Source organism: Dryobates pubescens, chromosome 28 (assembly GCF_014839835.1).
Source record: "Dryobates pubescens isolate bDryPub1 chromosome 28, bDryPub1.pri, whole genome shotgun sequence".
NCBI lineage: Eukaryota > Metazoa > Chordata > Aves > Piciformes > Picidae > Dryobates > Dryobates pubescens.
This window is the reverse complement of record NC_071639.1, coordinates 3,346,618-3,366,670: the sequence shown is the minus strand read 5'-3', so window position 1 is coordinate 3,366,670 and position 20,053 is coordinate 3,346,618. Positions and strand designations below refer to the sequence as shown.

Genomic DNA, 20,053 nt, shown 5'->3' with positions numbered 1-20,053 from the left:
CATGTGCCACATCCAATCCCCTCTTGAACACCTCCAGGGATGGGGACTCCACCACCTCCCTGGGCAGCACATTCCAATGGCTAACAACTCTCTCTGGGAAGAACTTTCTCCTCACCTCCAGCCTAAACTTCCCCTGACACAGCTTGAGACTGTGGCCTCTTGTTCTGGTGCTGGTTACCTGGGAGAAGAGACCAACCCCCTCCTGGCTACAACCTCCCTTCAGGGAGTTGTAGACAGCAAGAAGGTCTCCCCTGAGCCTCCTCTTCTCCAGGCTAAGCAACCCCAGCTCCCTCAGCCTCTCCTCACAGGGCTGTGCTCCAGACCCCTCTCCAGCCTTGTTGCCCTTCTCTGGACACCTTCCAGCAACTCAACATCTTTCCTAAACTGAGGAGCCCAGAACTGGACACAGGACTCAAGGTGTGGCCTCAGCAGTGCTGAGCACAGGGCACAATGACTTCCCTGCTCCTGCTGGCCACACCATTCCTGATGCAGGCCAGGATGCCATTGGCCTTCTCGGCCACCTGGGCACACTGCTGGCTGTCAATCAGCACCCCCAGGTCCCTCTCTGCCTGGCTGCTCTCAGCCACTCTGACCCCAGCCTGTAGCTCTGCCTGGGGTTGCTGTGGCCAAAGTGCAGCAGCTGGCACTTGGATTTGTTGAATGCCATCCCATTGGACTCCCCCTATCTGTCCAGTCGGTCGAGGTCCCTCTGCAGAGCACTTCCTGGTTCCATATGATGATCTTATGTACCTACATTCTTACATGAGCCCAAGTACTCTTTCCTTGCTGCTGATGGCAGTTATCTATTCTCATGTTGGTGTTGTCAATGTTTTAATGGACAGCTGGGCAGGGAGAAAGGTGATGAAGTTCAACAAGGGCAACTGTACAGTCCTGCACCTGGGAAAGAACAACTCCATGCACCAGGACAGGCTGGGGACAGACCTGCTGGAGAGCAGTGAAGGGGAAAGGGTCCTGGGGGGTCCTGGTGGATAGAAGGATGACCATGAGCCAGCAGTGTGCTCTTGTGGCCAGGTAGGCCAATGACATTCTGGGGTGGATTAGAAGGGCTGTGGCCAGTAGGTCAAGAGAGGTTCTCCTCCTCCTCTGCTCTGCCCTGGTGAGGCCACATCTGGAATACTGTGTCCAGTTCTGGGCCCCTCAGGGCAAGAAAGACAGAGAGCTGCTTGAGAGAGTCCAGCACAGAGCCAGGAGGATGATGAAGGGAGTGGAACATCTTCTGTACAGGGAGAGACTGAGGGAGCTGAGGGCTCTCTAGCTTAGAGAAGAGGAGACTGAGAGGTGAACTCATCAACGTTTATAAGTATGTATAGGGTGAGTGCCCAGAGGCTGGAGCCAGGCTCTGCTGGGTGATGCCCAATGCCAGCACAAGGGGCAGTGCTGGAAGCTGAGGCAGAGGAAGTTTCATGTAAATATAAGGAAAATTTTTTTCCCTGTGAGGGTGACAGAGCCCTGGAGCAGGCTGCCCAGGGGGGCTGTGGAGTCTCCCTCTCTGGAGATACTCAAAATCCACCTGGATGTGTACCTGTGTGATCTGCTCCAGGTGACCCTGCTCTGGCAGGGGGGTTGGACTGGAGGAGCTTTTGAGGTCTCTTCCAGCCCCTGAAATTCTGTGATCTAAATACTAGAAAAGGAAACTAAAATTGCTCTTTGCTACCACATTTTACTAGGCATAAACAGAACTGGGAGCACAGAACTGGATTTGATATTCCAGGTGAGGTCTCACCAGGGCAGAGTAGAGGGGGAGGAGAAACTCCCTCAATCTGCTGGACACACTCCTCTGAATGTACCCTAGGACCCCATTGGCCTTCTTGGCCACCAGGGCACATTGCTGTCCCATGCAGAACTTGTTATCCACCAGGACTCTCAGGCCCTTTTCCACAGGGCTGCTCTCCAGCAGATCACCTCCTAACCTGCACTGGTGCAGTTTATTCTTCCTTCCCAGATGCAGGACTCTGCACTTATCCTTGCTGAACCTCATTAGGTCCTTCTCTGCCCAGCTCTCCAGTCTGTCAGCACATCTTTTGAATGACTGGGCAAGGCACCCTCTCCTCTTCCTTGCCAGAGAGATTGAGTTTGACTTGCACTACACGGACAGTTTGAGCCATGTATGCAGGGTGACAGCTGAAACACTTCCTAAGCTGCTGGATTAGGGCTAATTAATGCATGAACAGAAGAGACCTTCCATCCTTTGAGCACATACTGGGACACACAAAGTCATTTCCTTCCACCTGGCTAGGCTGGACATGGATGTGATTGATGTGCACGTACCGTCTTCGTCTGTCTGGATAATGGTCTCCTCGCTCTCCTTCCTCCCTTCTGGGTTGGTTAAGATCATCTTGAGGCTGACATTGGTGTAGGGGGGCAGGTGATCCACCACGTGCTGAGGTGCTTTGGGGTCCATGTCCAAGCAGTCTGCCCTGCTCTCGTTGTGCCCACAGAAGTAGTGGTAGCAAATAGTGACGTTGAAAGTGTGGCACCGAGTGATGTTGTAGCCCAGGGATTCCCAGTCCACAGCGATGTGCCTGGCCTGGATCTCAGCAATCTTCAGCGTTTTAGGTGTTCTCATAGGCTCTACAAAACAGAACATAAGGAAGAAAAACCTCATTAATGTTCTCTGTCCTTGCATTGGACACTGTGGGGGGGTGGTGAACTGAACTTTCTCTCACCACCACACCGGTCGATGAGTCACCAGCCCTGGAGGTGCTCGAAAAGCAGCTAGATGTGGATTGGATGCCAGGAAGATTGGATGTGAGGAAGAAGTTGTTCCCCAGGAGGGTGGTGAGAGACTGGCACAGGCTGCCCAGGGAGGTGGTGGAAGCCTCCTACCTGGAGGTGTTTGCAGCCAGGCTGGAGGTGGCTGTGAGCAACCTGCTGTGGTGTGAGGTGTCCCTGGCCATGGCAGGGGGTTGGGACTGGCTGAGCCTCGAGGTCCCTTCCAACCCTAATAATTCTGTGATTCTATGTGTTCTAGAGGTCATAGAGTTGTTGGGCAGAAGGTTGGACTTGATGATCTCAGAAGCCTTTTAAAACCTTAATGACTCTATGATGTCTGCAGACGTGTGAAAGCAAAGGAGATGCCCAGCAAACCCTGGGTTACTACTGGAGGGAGTTAGCATCCTTTGTACAAGTACCCTGAAGGGGGAAATAAAACCTGCCAGTCTCTCAGGTTTTAGTTTACTTTTCTTGGGCCTCTCTTTGCAGTTTGCAATCAGGGGTAACATTCACAGTATCACCAAGGTTGGAAGAGACCTCAAACACCATCAAGTCCAACCTGTCACCACAGACCCCATGACCAGACCATTCAGCCAGAGTAAGAAAAAGAATTGTCCCTTGACAGTGCAGCAAAGCAATTGAGAACACAGGCAGCAGATGCAGGAAGAGTGACCAAAAGGCCTCCCTGCTGCCACCACTGGCTTCCTTCCCCTCTTGGTTTCCTCCTTACCTTTTTTTTCCCCCCCTTCCCCTGCATAAATTAGATAATATATCACAGTGGGAAAAGTCAACATCCACCACACTACCATTTATCATGCTACCAAGCAGGGCTGTATACTAATTACACTAATTACCTTACTGAGCTAGCAGTTTGCAAAACGATGCAGATATTAATTAGTGTTTATTATTTCAGTAATGGAGCTATTCATTCAAGCACAAACCCTCAGAAACATTCCCAACAACGCTTTTGGAGCTCACTGCTTTTGTGCTCTCTGTCCCTCGCAGCTCACTCCTTTTGCATCCCCCACAAACCTCGCCTGGACCTTGCTGGGGGAGGCTCTGCCCTGCTGCCCACCAAGCTCAGCTGCTCTCCACATGTGCACTTCCACCAGCAGGGTCCACCAGGCTCCCCAAGCTGTCATCAGTCTCTCACTGTCTCTCCAGAGCATTCATTCCTCATGCAAGGCTGACTTTTATCGTTGAGCATAATTGAAATGATTACCCAATGAAAATCACGACCATGACTGTATACACTGGAGCTTCCCTGCAAATAGACCAAGGGGATCTTTAGGATGGTGGCTTGCTGGAAGGTGTCCAGAGAAGGGCAACAAAGCTGGGGAGTGGTTTGGAACACAAGCCCAATGAGGAGAGACTGAGGGAGCTGGGGTTGCTTGGCCTGGAGAAGAGGAGGCTCAGGGGAGTCCTCATTGCTCTCTACAACTCCCTGAAGGGAGGTTGTGGACAGGCAGAGGTTGGTCTCTTCTCCTAGGCAACCAGCACCAGAACAAGAGGACACAGTCTCAAGCTGTGCCAGGGGAGGTTTAGGCTGGAGGTGAGGAAGAAATTCTTCCCAGCAAGAAAGATTGGCCATTGGAATGTGCTGCCCAGGGAGGCGGTGGAGTCATCATCATTGGAGGTGTTTAGGAGGAGACCTGATAGGGTGCTTGGTGCCATGGGTTAGTTGATTAGGTGGTGTTGGATAATAGGCTGGATGCCATGATCTTGAAGGTCTCTTCCAACCTGGTTTATTCTATTCTATTCTATTCTATTCTATTCTATTCTATTCTAGTCTAGTCTAGTCTAGTCTAGTCTAGTCTAGTTTAGTCTAGTCTAGTCTATCCTAGTCTATCCTAGTCTAGTCCGGTCTATTCTATTCTATTCTATTCTATCCTATCCTATCCTGTCCTAGTCTAGTCTATTCTGTCCTGTCCTATCCTATCCTATCCTATCCTATCCTATCCTATCCTATCCTATCCTATCCTATCCTATCCTATCCTATCCTATCCTATTCTACAGGGAAAATAAAGCCTGCTGCACTTCCAGCTTCAGCCTGGTGTCCTTGCTGGTGTAAGGTCAAAGCAGCTGAGATTGCTCAAGGAAGGGACAGATAGGATTTCTCTTTCTGGGCAGAACAGCTCTTAGCAACTTGCATTTATGCAACGAGTCCCAACCAGGCTAAGAAGCAGCCAACAGCACAGATGGTGGCACTGAAATCAGGAGATGTGAATTCAGGGTAATCTATTCAGCACACAGTTTGCCAGACAAACTGCAAACATTTAGTTTCAAACATCAAAACAACCCAGCTCTAAATATAACACCAAGGTATTCCTAGTAGCAGGCTGAGTGGTAAGGATGACAAATCCATTTCCATGACCCAGCCTCCCCTCTCTGGATTTTGAACACAGCCCGGTCCCTCTGCCCCCCAGTGCTGATTTATCATCTACATGGCACGAAACACAAGTGAAAGAGCAGACTTCCTGGGCAGCAGCTTTCGGAACACATTGTCTGCTCTGACAATAGAGATCTGAAGCTGCAAGATAGCATTGAAAAGGTCCTTGAAAGATAAGAGCCTTGAAGAGAAAGAAGAAGAAAGGGGGGGTTTATCCAGTAAACAATGGCTGGAGCTTTAGCAAGTACAAGCAGGTGTGAGGCAGTGGCTAGGTACCAAAAAAAAGAAGCCACAGCAGATCTACTGAAGGAGCTGGCAAGAGTCTTCAGGGAATCAGCATCTCCTGGGCTACTGCAGGCACTCAGAAAAAGCCTCCACACAGTCAGGTGCCACAGAGGACGAGACGTGACAAAAGAGACAAAAATACCTATTATCAGCCTTCTCTTCATATGAATGACAGTGAAGCACCTACTTAGCCATGCTCAGGTACTCAATTCACATACTTACAAACATATACATTGACAAGTCTGCGGGCCAGAAGAAGCTACATACCCTTCACCAAGGCTTATTTTGCCCTATCAATGCAATTTTAACCATTTCATAGAACCATAGAATCAAGCAGGTTGGAAAAGACCTCAGAGATCATCAAGTCCAACCTGTTACCCAACACCTCCTGACAACTAAACCATGGCTCCAATGGCATCCCTCTTAAGCACCTCCAGTGATGGGGACTCCACCACCTCCCTGGGCAGCACATTCCAGAGGCCAATCTCTCTTTCAGGGAAGAACTTTCTCCTCACCTCCAGCCTAAACCTGCCCTGGTGCAACTTGAGACTGTGTCCTCTTGTTCTGGTGCTGGTTGCCTGGGAGAAGAGACCAACCCCCACGTGGCTACAACCTCCCTTCAGGTAGTTGTAGAGAGCAATAAGGTCTCCCCTGTTTGAAGCCCACTAATCAGCAGCAGTAAACACAGTCCACTTCCATCTTGCTTCTTTCAGAGAAGCACAGAATTGTTTGGGTTGCAAAAGACTTCTATGATCATCAGTTCCAACCATCGACCCAACACCACCCTGGCCATTAAACCACATCCCCAACTGCCATGTCTGCACATGTTTTTTAACACCTCCAGGGATGGGGACTCCACCACCTCCCTGGGCAGCACATTCCAATCCCTGACCACTCTTGCAGCAAAGACATTCTTCCTCGTCTCCAACCTTACCCTCCCCTGGCACAATTTCAGGCCATTTCCTCTTCTATTACATGAGGCTAGGAGAAGAGACCAACCCCCACCTCACTGCAACCTCCTTTCAGGGAGTTGTAGAAAGCAATGAGGTCTCCCCTGAGCCTCCTCTTCTCCAGGCTAAACAATCCCAGTTCCCTCAAGCAAGTTCCCAGTTCTTCCATGAACAGAATTACATAGAATCCATAGAATAAACCAGGTTGGAAGAGACCTTCAAGATCATTGCTTCCAGCCCATCAACCAATCCACCACCACCTAAACAAGTAAACCATGGCACCAAGCACCCCATCAAGTCTCCAGCTGCACTCCATCCACACCGTGCTGTCCAGCACTTTCAAAGGAGAGGAGAAACAAGTCAATGAAAGCTAAAGAAAAGTCCTTAAAGCAAAATGACTTTGCAATTCGATGCAAATCCTACAAATGTGTCCCAGCATCAGAGGAGCTGCTGAGAAGCCTTCCTCATTCACCTGTCAAGAAGGGAAGAATGAAAGACAAGAGTGTGATCTCGCTTTCTCACAACCATTCCCTCCCTTGGCAGAACTGAAACAACTGCTGCAATCCTGAGATGCTAATTAAAGCCTGCAGAGTCTCTCAACAGCTTTGGTAAAGTCTGCCAACTGTCCCACTGCTCCTGAAAGGATGCTGTGAAAAAAAAAACCACACACACTCTGACTCTGGCTTCTGGGCAGCATTTGCCTGGAAGATCTCTAGAGGTAAGGAGCAACTGCCCCGGCACAAAGCCTCCACCTGGAAGCCCACGGCAGAGAGCAGTCTTTGAGTAATGTTTTATTTCTCAGATGAAAGGCTGCTGAATTTTTGAGTAGGCCTCCCAACAACCTCAGCATCTCATTAATCACAGATTCACAGCATGCATCAGCTTGGAGGGGAACCTCAAAGGTCATCTTGTCCAACTCCCCTGCAGCCAGCAGACGTCTCCAGCTGGAGCAGGTTCCCACGAGCAGGGCCCCATGGTGTTTGACCTTAAATGACTACAGAGATGGTGCTTCAACCACCTCCCTGGGCAACCTCTTCCAGTATTTCACCACTCTCACTGTGAAGAATTTCCTCCTGATGCCCAACCAAAATCTCCCCTGCTCTAGTTTCAAACCATTGCCCCTTGTCCTATCCCCTTCTAAACAGTCCCTCTCCAGCATTCCTCTAGGCCCCATTCAGATAGTGAAATGCAGCTCTGAGGTCTCAGGCTGGGACCCATCCTGTTCAATATCTTTATTGCTGATCTGGGTGAGGGGATTGAGTCCATCATCAGTCAATTTGCAGATGACATCAAGCTGGGGGCAGGAGTTGATCTGTTAGAGGGTGGGAGAGCTCTGCAGAGGGACCTTGCTAGGCAGAAAGGGACCTGGGGGTGCTGTTTGACAGCTGGCTGAACATGAGCCAGCAGTGTGCCCAGGTGGCCAAGAAGGCCAATGACATCCTGGCCTGCATCAGGAAGAGTGTGGCCAGCAGGAGCAGGGAAGTCCTTGTGCCCTGTGCTCAGCACTGCTTAGGTCACACCTTGAGTCCTGTGTCCAGTTCTGGGCCCCTCAATTTAAGAAGGACATTGAGAGACTTGAAGGTGTCCAGAGAAGGGCAAGGAGGCTGGGGAGGGGTCTGGAGCACAGCCCTGTGAGGAGAGGCTGAGGGAGCTGGGGTTGCCTAGCCTGGAGAGGAGGAGGCTCAGGGGAGACCTTCTTGCTGTCTACAACTCCCTGAAGGGAGGTTGTAGCCAGGAGGGGGGTTATCTGTTCTCCCAGGCAACCAGCACCAGAACAAGAGGACACAGTCTCCAGCTGCACCAGGGGAGGCTTAGGCTGGAGGTGAGGAGAAAGTTCTTCCCAGAAAGAGAGATTGGCCATTGGGATGTGCTGCCCAGGGAGGTGGTGGAGTCCCCATCCCTGGAGGTGTTCAAAGGGGTTTGGATGTGGCACTTGGAGCCATGGTTTAGTTAGTCATGAGGTGTTGGGTGGTAGGTTGGACTGATGATCTTTGAGATCTTTTCCAGCCTTACTGATTCTATGATTCTATGAAACTCTTGCCCTTACACTCATTCACTCAATGTCTGGCCACTGCTGGGCTCATTCAAGCTGGCTCTGAGAAAAATCTGAAGAAACCCTTTAATAAAAAATCAGTTGTGGAGAGGAATTAGCCTTTCTGTGGAAGCCATGGCAAACAAGCTGAAAATGAGCTCTCTGAATTGCTGCTGCTTGCTGGTGCTGTCTGGTGGCCAGAGTATCAGTGACCTGGGAGCTGGGAACTGTTCAGTTTTCTTATCACCCTGGCAGTAAATCACCTTCTAGCTTTGAACAAGCTATTAACCTTTTTTTTGTGTCTTTCTCCTTGCAGAAAAGGATTAACACCACTTACCTGTCTCACAGGAGTAATTGCTAGATTAATGTTTGGGAAATACTAAGTGCTTCCTGCCATCATTATTGAGACTCCAGCTGATAGCTTAAGAAATGAACAGAGATTTGGAAGGGAGTCTTATTTCTTCTCCTTTTGCCACAGAGTGCTGATTTGAGACAAGCAATTTGTTGTGGGTGTAAGACTAGATGTCTTAACCATGGAGCTGAAAGTCCTCCCAGTACCAGAAAGGGGCAGGGAGGTAAAGCACCTCTCCTGTGAGGACAGGCTGAGGGAGTTGGGGCTGTTCAGCCTGGAGAATAGAACAGAATAGAATTAACCAGGTTGGAAAAGACCTTCTAGATCATCAAGTCCAACCTATCACCCAGCACCATCTAATCAACTGAACCATGGCACCAAGCACCCCATCCAGTCTCTTCTCAAACATTTCCAGTGATGGTGACTCCACCACCTCCCTGGGCAGCACATTCCAATGGCCAATCTCTCTTTCTTTCTCCTCACCTCCAGCCTAAACCTCCCCTGGTGCAGCTTGAGACTGTGTCCTCTTGTTCTGGTGCTGGTTGCCTGGGAGAACAGACCACCCCCCTCCTGGCTACAACCTCCCTTCAGGGAGTTGTAGGCAGCAAGAAGGTCTCCCCTGAGCCTCCTCTTCTGCAGGCTAAGCAACCCCAGCTCCCTCAGCCTCTCCTCACAGGGCTGTGCTCCAGACCCCTCCCCAGCCTCCTTGCCCTTCTCTGGACACCTTCAAGTCTCTCAATGTCCTTCTTAAATTGAGAAGCCCAGAACTGGACACAGGACTCAAGGTGTGGTCTAACCAGTGCTGACTTCCCTGTTCCTGCTGGCCACACTATTCTTGATACAGGCCAGGGTGCCATTGGCCTTCTTTGCTGCCTGGGCACATTGCTGGCTCATGTTCAGCCAGCTGTCCACCACTACCCCCAGGTCCCTTTCTGCCTGGCTGCTCTCCAGACACTCTGACATAGCTGTTGCTATGTCCTCTACCCCATTCCCAACTCTGAACAGAATAGAATTAACCAGGTTGAAAAACACCTTTGAGATCATCGAGTCCAACCTACCATCCAGCCCCATCTAATCAACTAAACCATGGCACCAAGCCCCCCATCCAGTCTCTTCTTATACACCTCCAGTGATGGTGACTCCACCACCTCCCTCTGCTTCCAGCCAGCCCTTTGCTGTCAATGCCAGGTCCATAATCTTTCTCTTCCCCACTCTTACTTTATCTAGTGGCAAGCAAATGCTACCCAGTGCTTGCTGACTCAGACCCATCTGACCAGTTTTAGTCTCATTGAGCCAACTCAATGACAAACAGGAAGAGATCTCTACACTTACACAACTTACTGAATCCTTACTCCTTACCCAGAAGCTGCATGAAGTGAAGGACTGCCATGCACATGGCACTGCCTCACCATGATTTATGGGTCAAGAAGACTTAACCCAACTATTTATGGGTTAAAATAAGAAACACTTTTAGTCATCCTCCAAAGGTTAATAATCCAGGGGTAGAGGGCAGAAGAGACAGAACCTGTTCACCCCATGCTGCCTCTCAGCTATAGGATATTTAATAAGATGCTCCAGATAATAGAGAAAATTAAATGAAATTTCTGTGGTGCTTGATAAGCAACATGTGAGATGACAGGTCAGTATCAAAACCTCTTTGTAGAAATTATCTTCACTTACACAGAGATGGTGGAGAAAACCAAAGCCCTCAGAGCTGCAGAGGCAGCAAGGTGAGAGCATTCATTTCCCCAGAAACTACTCTTAATGATAATAGTCACTACCCTGCTGTCAGTCAGAAACAAACAGGTAGCCTGGAGCTCTGGCAAACAGTCCCTGCGGGGACAGGCTGAGGGAGCTGGGGCTGTTCAGCACAGAAGAGAAGGCTCCAGGCAGACCTTAGAGCAACCTTGCAGTAGCTGAAGGGGGCTGCAGGAGAGCTGAGGAGGGACTTTTGACAAGGGCTGGGAGTGACAGGACAAGGGGCAATGGCTTTGAGCTGGAAGAGGGGAGATTGAGACTGGAGATTAAGAAGAAATTCTTTAGACTGAGGGTGGTGAGACACTGGAATGTTGGCTGTGGATGCCCCCTGCCTGAAGGTGTTCAGGGCCAGGATGGATGAGGCTTTGAGCAGCCTGGTCTAGTGGGAGATGTCCCTGCCCATGGCAGTGGGGCTGGAACTTCCAACCCAAACTATCCTGTGAACCCCACAAAAGGAGACTAGGAAAGTATGACAAGCCCTTTGCTTTTGCCTCCTCTCATCAGCAATCCTAAATGCTGATTGCAAGACAGTTTCACTTCCATTTACCTGGCAGGCTAGGGGGAATTAGGTCTTTCTCTCCAGCAGATAGGAAAACACTTTTGTTGCCATGAAATGGAAAACAATCAGAGCAATTTTAAAGCACCAATACTCCAGGTACAGACTGTGCTTCTGGACCATCACCATATGCTGTCTGTCTCTGTAAGTCTTTAATTGGGGTTGGCTTTTGGATCTTGCCTCTCTGCCCCCACCTTGCACTCCTCCTGCTATGGCATTACACTGAGGAGCTGACTGCAAACTCCTGCTTTAACCACACTGGCTGAAATTCATATCAAGCTTAAGAGTAGTATCATAGAATCAGTCAGGGTTGGAAGGGACCACAAGGATCATCTAGTTCCAACCCCCCTGCCACTGGTGGCACAGGAGGTGAAAACCAACTGGACTTGGAGGGTGAGATAATGCATACATTTGCATAAGGTTTGAGGGAAATGCAGAGAGCTGTGGGGCTTGTATCAAATCAGACCTCTGAGATACAACAGCAAATGCAGGATGATTAGTAAAGAATCAGAGTAAGTTTGGGTCTAGACAGGAAAGCTGTCATTCAAAACACAGAGGCTCTCACAGAGGCTCCTTTAATTACCCTGCCCTTATATTTTAAACCAAAAGTGAAGGAAAGGAAGGAAGGAAGAACTGTCCTCATTTTTCTGCTAGTACTCAGCCTGAGCAGCCACTGGAATTCCCCAGACTTTGCCTCTAACAGAACACCAGCCTCTCTGTCCTGTGGCCTCTCCTGACCTTTCCAGGTTAGGTCTCTCCTTGGCACACAGGAAATTAAAGAGGATTAGTCTAAGATGTCACTGTGGTTCCTGCTGCTTCCCCAGTTCATGCAAGGTCTTCAAACCCAAAATGTTCCCTAAACTCAAAAAAAAAGGAGAAGAAAAAGTTACAGTCCTGCTGCTGTAAAGAATTCTTCTATAAAGACCCTTGACAAGGTCATGGAGGAATGGTATGAGTGATAAACACAGGGGAACCAGAGAATGGTCTGAGTTGGAAGGGGCCTCCAAAGGTCATCCAGTCCAACCCCCTCTGCAGTCAGCAGAGATAGCCCCAACTAGATCAGCTTGCTCAGAGCTCTGTTGAGTCTCACCTTGAGTATCTCCAGGGATGGGGCCCCAACCACTTCCCTAAGCAATCTGTTCCAGTGTTCCACCACCCTCACAGTAAAGAACTTGCTCCTAACATCCAATCTAAATCTGCTCTTCCCCAGTTTGAAGCCATTGTTCCTCATCCTATCCTTACAGGCCTTTGCAGACAGTCTCTTCATCCTTCTTGTAGCCCCCTTTAGGTCTTGGAAGGCTGCTATTAGGTCTTCACAGAAAGAGAGATTGGCCATTGGAATGTGCTGCCCAGGGAGGTGGTGGAGTCACCATCCCTGGAGGTGTTTAAGAGGAGACTGGATGAGGCCCTTGGTGCCATGGTTTAGTTGATTAGATGGTGCTGGGTGATAGGTTGGACTTGATGATCTTGAAGGTCTTTTCCAACCTGGTTAATGTTAATTCTATTCTGTTCTGTTCTGTTCTATTCTATTCTATTCTATTCTATTCTATTCTATTCTATTCTATTCTATTCTATTCTATTCTATTCTATTCCTCTTCTCCAGGCTGAACCAGCCCAGCTCCCTCAGCCTGTCCTTAGAGCACAGGTGTTGCAATCCCTTGATTTGGCTCTGGCTTTTGGGAAGCTGGCATTTCAGTGCCATTTCCTTGAACCATCTGTCTTCATGGCCAAACCACTCTTGTAAATACCCTCCAAGCTTCGTGTCTGGATCTCTGGCAGCTTTCTGACTGTCTCTATGTGGAGTTAAAGGCAAGCTCAGAGTTAAAGACAAAAATCAATTAGCAGCACTGGCCTCATTCCTTTAGTATTTCTTTAGATTTGACATTAGGAAGAATGGAGATGAGGAAGAATTTCTTTGCTGCAAGAGTGGTCAGGGAGTGGCACAGGCTGCCCAGGGAGGTGGTGGAGTCCCCATCCCTGGAGGTGTTCCACAAACCTGTGGCCATGGCACTTGGGGACAGGGTTTGATGGCCATGGTGGTGTTGGATTGATGGTTGGACAGGATGATCATTAAGGTCTTTTCCAAGTGAAACAACTCCATGATTCTCTGAAATATGGCTACAAAGACACAAAGAACCCACTTTGTGTGCACACTCACCTATTGGCCACCTGAACTACGAGGCCGAGAGGAAATGAAGCAATGCATTTACCCTGTATTAGCACCACAGAAGCATCTTGTTGCAGATGGAGGCCATAATGCAGCTGCATGAAAACCCATGAGCTTCTCCTCTGGGCACTTCATCTAGTGACTGCCCTATTAAGCTAGCTTACAAATTCCTTATTGACCACATTCCTCAGGGAGCTGAAGAAATCACCTGAATTATTAGACAGATAATCAGCTCTACTACAGTAGCTGCAGCAGCAATGAGAGGATATCCAATATAACTGAGGGCATAACTTCTGGGATGCAAAATGCAGCTGTCCCTGCTTCAAAGGGATGGTAAAGAGGTGACTACAGCTGCACTGCTGACAATTCTTTGCCATTCCCTCCTGGCAGTATGTTTATTCTATTGCCTCCATGCATGACTAACAGTTTGTGCATCCTTAGCATGTAATCAATAGCTGTGAAGTCTGGTATTAGCTTTAGAGATTAGATGTCCCTTGAGAATAAATTCCATTGATTTCTCCACTGTAGCTTTGCTGCAGGGCTTTTCCCCCCCCCTTTCTTTTTCCTTTTTTCCCCCTCAGTTTACATTAAAAGGAGATCTATAGCCCAGGAAGAGTGAGGAAAAGCTGGCATGATCTCTTCCAGCTCACTCCTCCAGATGGACACAATCCATTTGGTGCTGTGAAACATGAATCAGCATGTCAACAAGCATCAGACTCCAAGAGGAAACAAAGAGAAATCCTTATGTTACAAAACTCCTTGGAAACCTGTCCAGGACTGCAGTGAAGTTTGATTGTGTCATCAGAATAGCTCAAGCTGGAAGAGAAGGGAAGAGAAGGGAAGAGAAGGAAAGAGAAGGGAAGAGAAGGAAAGAGAAGGGAAGAGAAGGGAAGAGAAGGGAAGAGAAGAGAAGAGAAGAGAAGAGAAGAGAAGAGAAGAGAAGAGAAGAGAAGAGAAGAGAAGAGAAGAGAAGAGAAGAGAAGAGAAGAGAAGAGAAGAGAAGAGAAGAGAAGAGAAGAGAAGAGAAGAGAAGAGAAGAGACGAGACGAGACGAGACGAGGTTGGAAGAGACCTTCAAGATCATTGCATCCAACCCATCATCCAACACCACCTAATCAACTAAACCAAGCACCCTATCAAGTCTCCTCCTAAACACCTCCAATGATGGTGACTCCACCATCTCCCTGGGCAGCACATTCCAATGGGCAGTCACTCTCTCTGTGGAGAATTTCTTCCTAACATCCAGTCTGAACCTCCCCAATCATCTACTCCAACCTCTCAGCCATGGGTAGGGATGCCTCTCAGCTAGACTTGCTTGCCCAAGGTCTCATCCAACCTGGCCTTGAACACCTCCAGAGAGGGGGCCTCCACAATCTCCCTGGGCAGCCTATTCCAGAGACTCACCAGCCTCATACTTCAGTATATACTTCTTCCTCAGCTCCAGTCTAACCCTGCTCTCCCTCAGCTTCAAACCATTCCCCCTTGTCCTGTCTCTAGACACCCTCATGAGAAGTTGCTCTCCAGCCTGCCTGTAAGATCCCTTCAGGTGCTGGAAGGCAGCTCTAAGGTGCCCCTGGAGTCTTCTCTTTTCCAGGCTGAACACCCCCAGCTCCCTCAGCCTATCCTCACAGCAGAGCTGCTCCAGCCCTTGGATCATCTTTGTGACCCTCTGCACTTGCTGTAAAGTCAATTACAAAGTTAATAATGCTGGGAGAAAACAATTAATATTAAACTTTGCCTTCAATATTGGTGACACAAACATGTTACATGAAAATGGAAAGCCCATCAGCTACCCCAGCAACAATCATATTATAAAGACTGTATTACATACAGATCACAGAATCACTCAGGGTTGGAAGGAACCACAAGGATCAGCTAGTTCCAACCCCCCTGCCATGGGCAGGGACACCCCACACTAGATCAGGCTGGTCAGAGCCTCATCCAGCCTGGGCTTAAACACCTCCAGGGCTGGGGCCTCAACCACCTCCCTGCACAACCCATTCCAAGGCTTCACCACTCTCATGGGGAAGAACTTCCTCCCCACGTCCAGCCTGAATCTCCCCACCTCCAGCTTCATTCCATTCCCCCTAGTTCTAGCACTACCTGAGATCCTGAGAAGTCCCTCCCCAGCCTTCTTGTAGCCCCCTTCAGTGCACACTGAGAGCTCATGTTGAGCTTCTCCTCCACCAGCACCCCCAAATCTCTCTCCTTAGGGCTGCTTTCCAGCCAGTCCCTGCCCAGCCTGCATTTGTGCCTGGGATTGCCTCCACCCAGCTGCAGGACCCTGCCCTTGGTCTTGTTGACCCTCCTGAGGTTGGCTTGTGCCCAGCTCTCCAGCCTGTCCAGGTCCCTCTGGATGGATCCCTTCCCTCCAGCCTGTCTGCTGGACCACACAGCTTGGTGTCATCAGCAACCCTGCTGAGGGTGCACTTAGTGCCACTGTCCATGGCACCCACAAAGATGTTGAACAAGCCTGGTCCCAGCATTGATCCCTGAGGGACTCTGCTTGTCCCTGGCCTCCACTGGGACCTGGACCCATTGACAGCCACTCTTTGGGTGCAGCCATCAAGCCAGTTCTGTATCCATCTGGTGGTCACCCATCAAAGCCATGTGTCACCAGCCTGGAGACCAGGCTGTGGTGCGGGACAGAGTCGAAGGCTTTGCTCAGGGCCAGGCAAACGACAGCAGTTGCTGCCCCTCAGCTATGGATGGATCCATGATCCACATTTACACCCAGACAGCTCACTTCTTTAACCCACCTTGGCAGTGAACCTAACCATTCAACACCTGGAAGAAAGCCTTTACAGACCTTTATTTCAGTATAAATCATCAGCTTCCTTAGATGCCACATTTTTCATCCCTCTCCAATGCACCTTCATAAACAAACTTTTATGGGCTTGTTTACAAACAATCTATCTGGGAGCTGAGGATGTTATGCAAAATGCCTGTGTTGGAGGAGTGTGAACAAGCAAAATGAGTTTTCTATGGACATCACTAAAGCTTTAGGTCCTCTCTCCTGTACATCAAAATTTCAGTCCTCCAAGCCAGGCAGCATAAATATCCCTGTGGGAAATGGGCTGACCAAACGTGGAGCACAGGCCCTGATAAATAACCAGTGAGTGGAGGAGAGAGATTCAGGCTGTGCAGAAAGCTAGTGCCACATTCACCTCTGATGAGTGAGAACTGAAAACTGCAAGCAGTCATCAGAGGACTCACTTCAAACTGTCACTGAAGCTGGGTTTGAATGGAGGTCTGCGGTGACAGATGGGACTTGATGATCTTTTGAGGTCTCTTCCAACCTGGGTGATTCTGTGACCTCGAAAGATCACCCAGTCCAACCCCACTGCCAGAGCAGGATCACCCAGGGCAGGTCACACAGGAACACATCCAGATGGGTTTGGAAAGTCTTCAGAGCAGGAGACTCCACAACCTCTCTGGGCAGCCTGCTCCAGGGCTCCAGCACCCTCACTGTGACGAAGTTTTCCCTCCTGTTCCCCTGGCTCCTCCTCTGCTCCAGCTTGCCCCCAGCGCCCTTTGCCCTGTCCTTGGACATCCCTGAGGAGAGCCTTTAGAGTGAGACACTGAAACAGGCTGCCCAGGGAGGCTGCGGCTGCCCCCTCCCTGGAGGTGTTCAAGACCAGGTTTGGATGAGGCCCTGAGCAAGCTGGGCTGGTGGGAAGTGTCCCTGCCCATGGCAGGGGGGTTGGCAGAAGGTGATCCTTAAGGTCCCTTCCAGCCGAAACCACTCCGTGATTCACCGATTTCACTTCTAAAGGACCACAGCAGCACACAAGCCCAGAATGTAAATATCACCCATGTGCAGTGCTGCACCTCAGGACCTTGCTTTTGCTTCTTAATGAAATGAAGATCAGGATGGGAAAGGTCAGCAGTTTCCATCTGAATGAACACAGCACAGAAACCAGCGACTTGACACCCAGACAGTACCATGCCCCTCAGAGTCCTCTGAGAAACCGCCTAACCCGGTGGCACTGCTGAGATCTGCACTGCCACTGGCATTAGCAGCATGATTAATGAATGGCTGCTCTGGGGCTCTCCCAAGCACCGTGGCAGTGCAGTGCTCTTTTCAGCATGACAGAATCTAAGGCTGTAATCTGGATTAACGGGGTTTGAGCAAAGGCCTGATGCAGCGATTGAAGAGGCTGATAGAATACACACTTTTCACAGCTAAGCACTTAAATCAAGGCAGTTACTGAGAGGGGGGAAGTAGTTCTATTTGATTATGAGGTCTAGCATCAGCTATTTCTGATGCAGCCAGGGCTGCAGGACTGGTTTGCCTGAGTGACACACAGCCTGCAGGAGGGGGGCCATATACTCTGAAAGGAGAGAGTATTTATTCCAGGCATAACTCTTGAATAGCTCCAGAGAAAAAGGCACCAGAGCTATAGGAATATAGCTGTGTAGAACTGCTTCCTAACCTCCAGCCTAAACCTCCCCTGGCACAGCTTGAGACTGTGTCCTCTTGTTCTGGTGCTGGATGCCTGGGAGAAGAGACCAACCTACACCTGTCCACAACTACCCTTCAGGATTTGTAGAGAGCAATAGGATAGAATAGAATAGGCCAGGTTGAAAGAGACCTTCGAGATCATCAAGTCCAACCTACCACCCAGCACCACCTAATCAACTAAACCATGGCACCAAGCACCCCATCCAGTGTATTCCTAAACACCTCCAGGGATGGTGACTCCACCACCTCCCTGGGCAGCACATTCCAGTGGCCAATCTCTCTCTCTATGAAGAATTTCTTCCTACCATCCAGCCTAAACCTCCCCTGGCACAGCTTGAGACTGTGTCCCCTTGTTCTGCTGCTGGTTGCCTGGGAGAAGAGACCAACCCCCACCTGGCTGCAACCTCCCTTCAGGGAGTTGGAGAGAGCAAGAAGGTCTCCCCTGAGCCTCCTCTTCTGCAGGCTAAGCAACCCCAGCTCCCTCAGCCTCTCCTCACAGAGCTGTGCTCCAGACCCCTCACCAACTTTGTTGCCCTTCTCTGGACACCTTCCAGCAAGTCAACCTCCTTCCTAAACTGAAGGGCCCAGAACTGGACACAGGACTCAAGGTGTGGCCTAACCAGTGCTGAGCACAGGGCACAATGACCTCCCTGCTCCTGCTGGCCACACTGTTCCTGAAGCAGGCCAGGATGCCATTTGCCCTCCTGGCTGCCTGGGCACACTACAGGCTCATGTTCAGCCTACCATCGACCAGCACCCCCAGGTCCCTCTCTGCCTGGCTGCTCTCAGCCACTCTGACCCCAGCCTGTAGCACTGCCTGGGGTTGCTGTGGCCAATGTGCAGCCCCTGGCACTTGGATGTGTTCAATCTCCTGCCGTTGGGATTCTGCCCCAGCCTGTCGAGGTCCCTCTGCAGAGCCTCTCTCTGCCAGCCTCTCTTCTCCATTGGAGTACACAAATCCAACAACTCTGGTTCCCTTCACACCACTTGCAAGGAGACAAGAGGGCAAGAAATCATTTCAATGATACTGTTATGAAGTGCAAACAAATGATGGAGCAGTAGCTATGATTACAATTACCACTCTGTTTGCACTGCACCACTGATACTATCCCAGCATTACGTGCCTGGTGCTGCTGCATGAATTCAATTTCCTCCAGATAATGTATTTGGATTCCATAATGTGCCTCTTTGGTGAAACCAATAACTGAATCCCCTGGTAATTCCTCAAGGAGTTATAATTTATGGCAATTGTCTGTTCCCACCACTTTTCTCAGTAATTTGTTCCAAAGATTAATAGCCTCCTTGCTAGAGATAAATAAGTGTGCCCTGCTCCTAATGTGGCTGAGCCTGACCTCAGCACGCAGCCATCCAAGGTTCTTCCATTTCTCCTCCTCTAGAGGGAAGAGGCCATTTGTACCTCCTACTGTTTTCCCCTTACATACACACTCCCTATTCACCTCCCACCTTCGGACAGATTGAAATGATGGAGATCACAGACTCATAGGATGGTTTGGGGTGGAAGGGACCTTCAAGATCATCCATTTCCAATCACCCTGCCATGGGAAGTGACACCTCCCACTAGCCCAGGTTGCTCAAGGCCTCATCCAGCCTGGCCTGGAAGACCTCCAGGGAGGGAGCATCCACAGCTTCCCTGGGCAACCTGATCTCCAGTGCGCATGGGGAGGTTCAGGCTAGATGTTAGGAAAAAGTTCTGTACAGAAAGAGTGATTGCCCATTGGAATGGGCTGCCTGGGGAGGTGGTGGAGTCACCATCACTGGAGGTTTTCAGGAGGAGACTTGATGGGGTGCTTGGTGCCGTGGGTTAGTTGTTTGGGTGGTGTTTGATTGGTTGATGGGTTGGACGCGGTGATCTTGAAGGTCTCTTCCAACCTGGTTTATTCTATGTATTCTATGTATTCTAATCTCTCCTCTTCCAGCTCTAAGCCATTGTCCCTCATCCTGTCACTCCCAGCCCTTGTCAAAAGTCTCTCCCCAGCTCTCCTGGAGCCCCTTCAGATAGTGGAAGGATGCTCTAAGGTCTCCCTGGAGCCCTCTCTTCTCCAGGTTGAATAGAACTAACTCTCCCAGCCTGCCCCCCATAAGGGAGATTCTCCAGCCCTCAGGTCATCTTTATCACTTCCTCTGCTCCCACTCCAACACTTCAGTGCCCTTTTTGTGATGGGAGCACCAGAACTGGAAGATGCTGAACTCCTTTACTGTAAGACTATACTTTTCTCCCTTCCCCTCTGTTTTTCCTGAGTGTGTTGAAAGCATCAAGACCAGATGTTCACACAGTGTATTAACCAGGTTGGAAAAGACCTTTAACCAGGTTGGAAAAGACCTTTGAGATCATCAAGTCCAACCTA

The 20,053-nt window shown here is 49.8% G+C and overlaps 1 protein-coding gene across 1 annotated transcript in view; it reads right to left on the bottom strand.

Moving 5' to 3' along the window:
• Positions 1-20,053, bottom strand: part of PTPRK (protein tyrosine phosphatase receptor type K) — a 536,009-nt gene that overhangs the window by 137,708 nt on the left and 378,248 nt on the right. Inside the window, exon 8 of the mRNA XM_054174148.1 lies at positions 2,290-2,592. Coding sequence (XP_054030123.1) covers positions 2,290-2,592 — 303 coding nt within the window. The remainder of the gene's footprint in view (positions 1-2,289; positions 2,593-20,053) is intronic.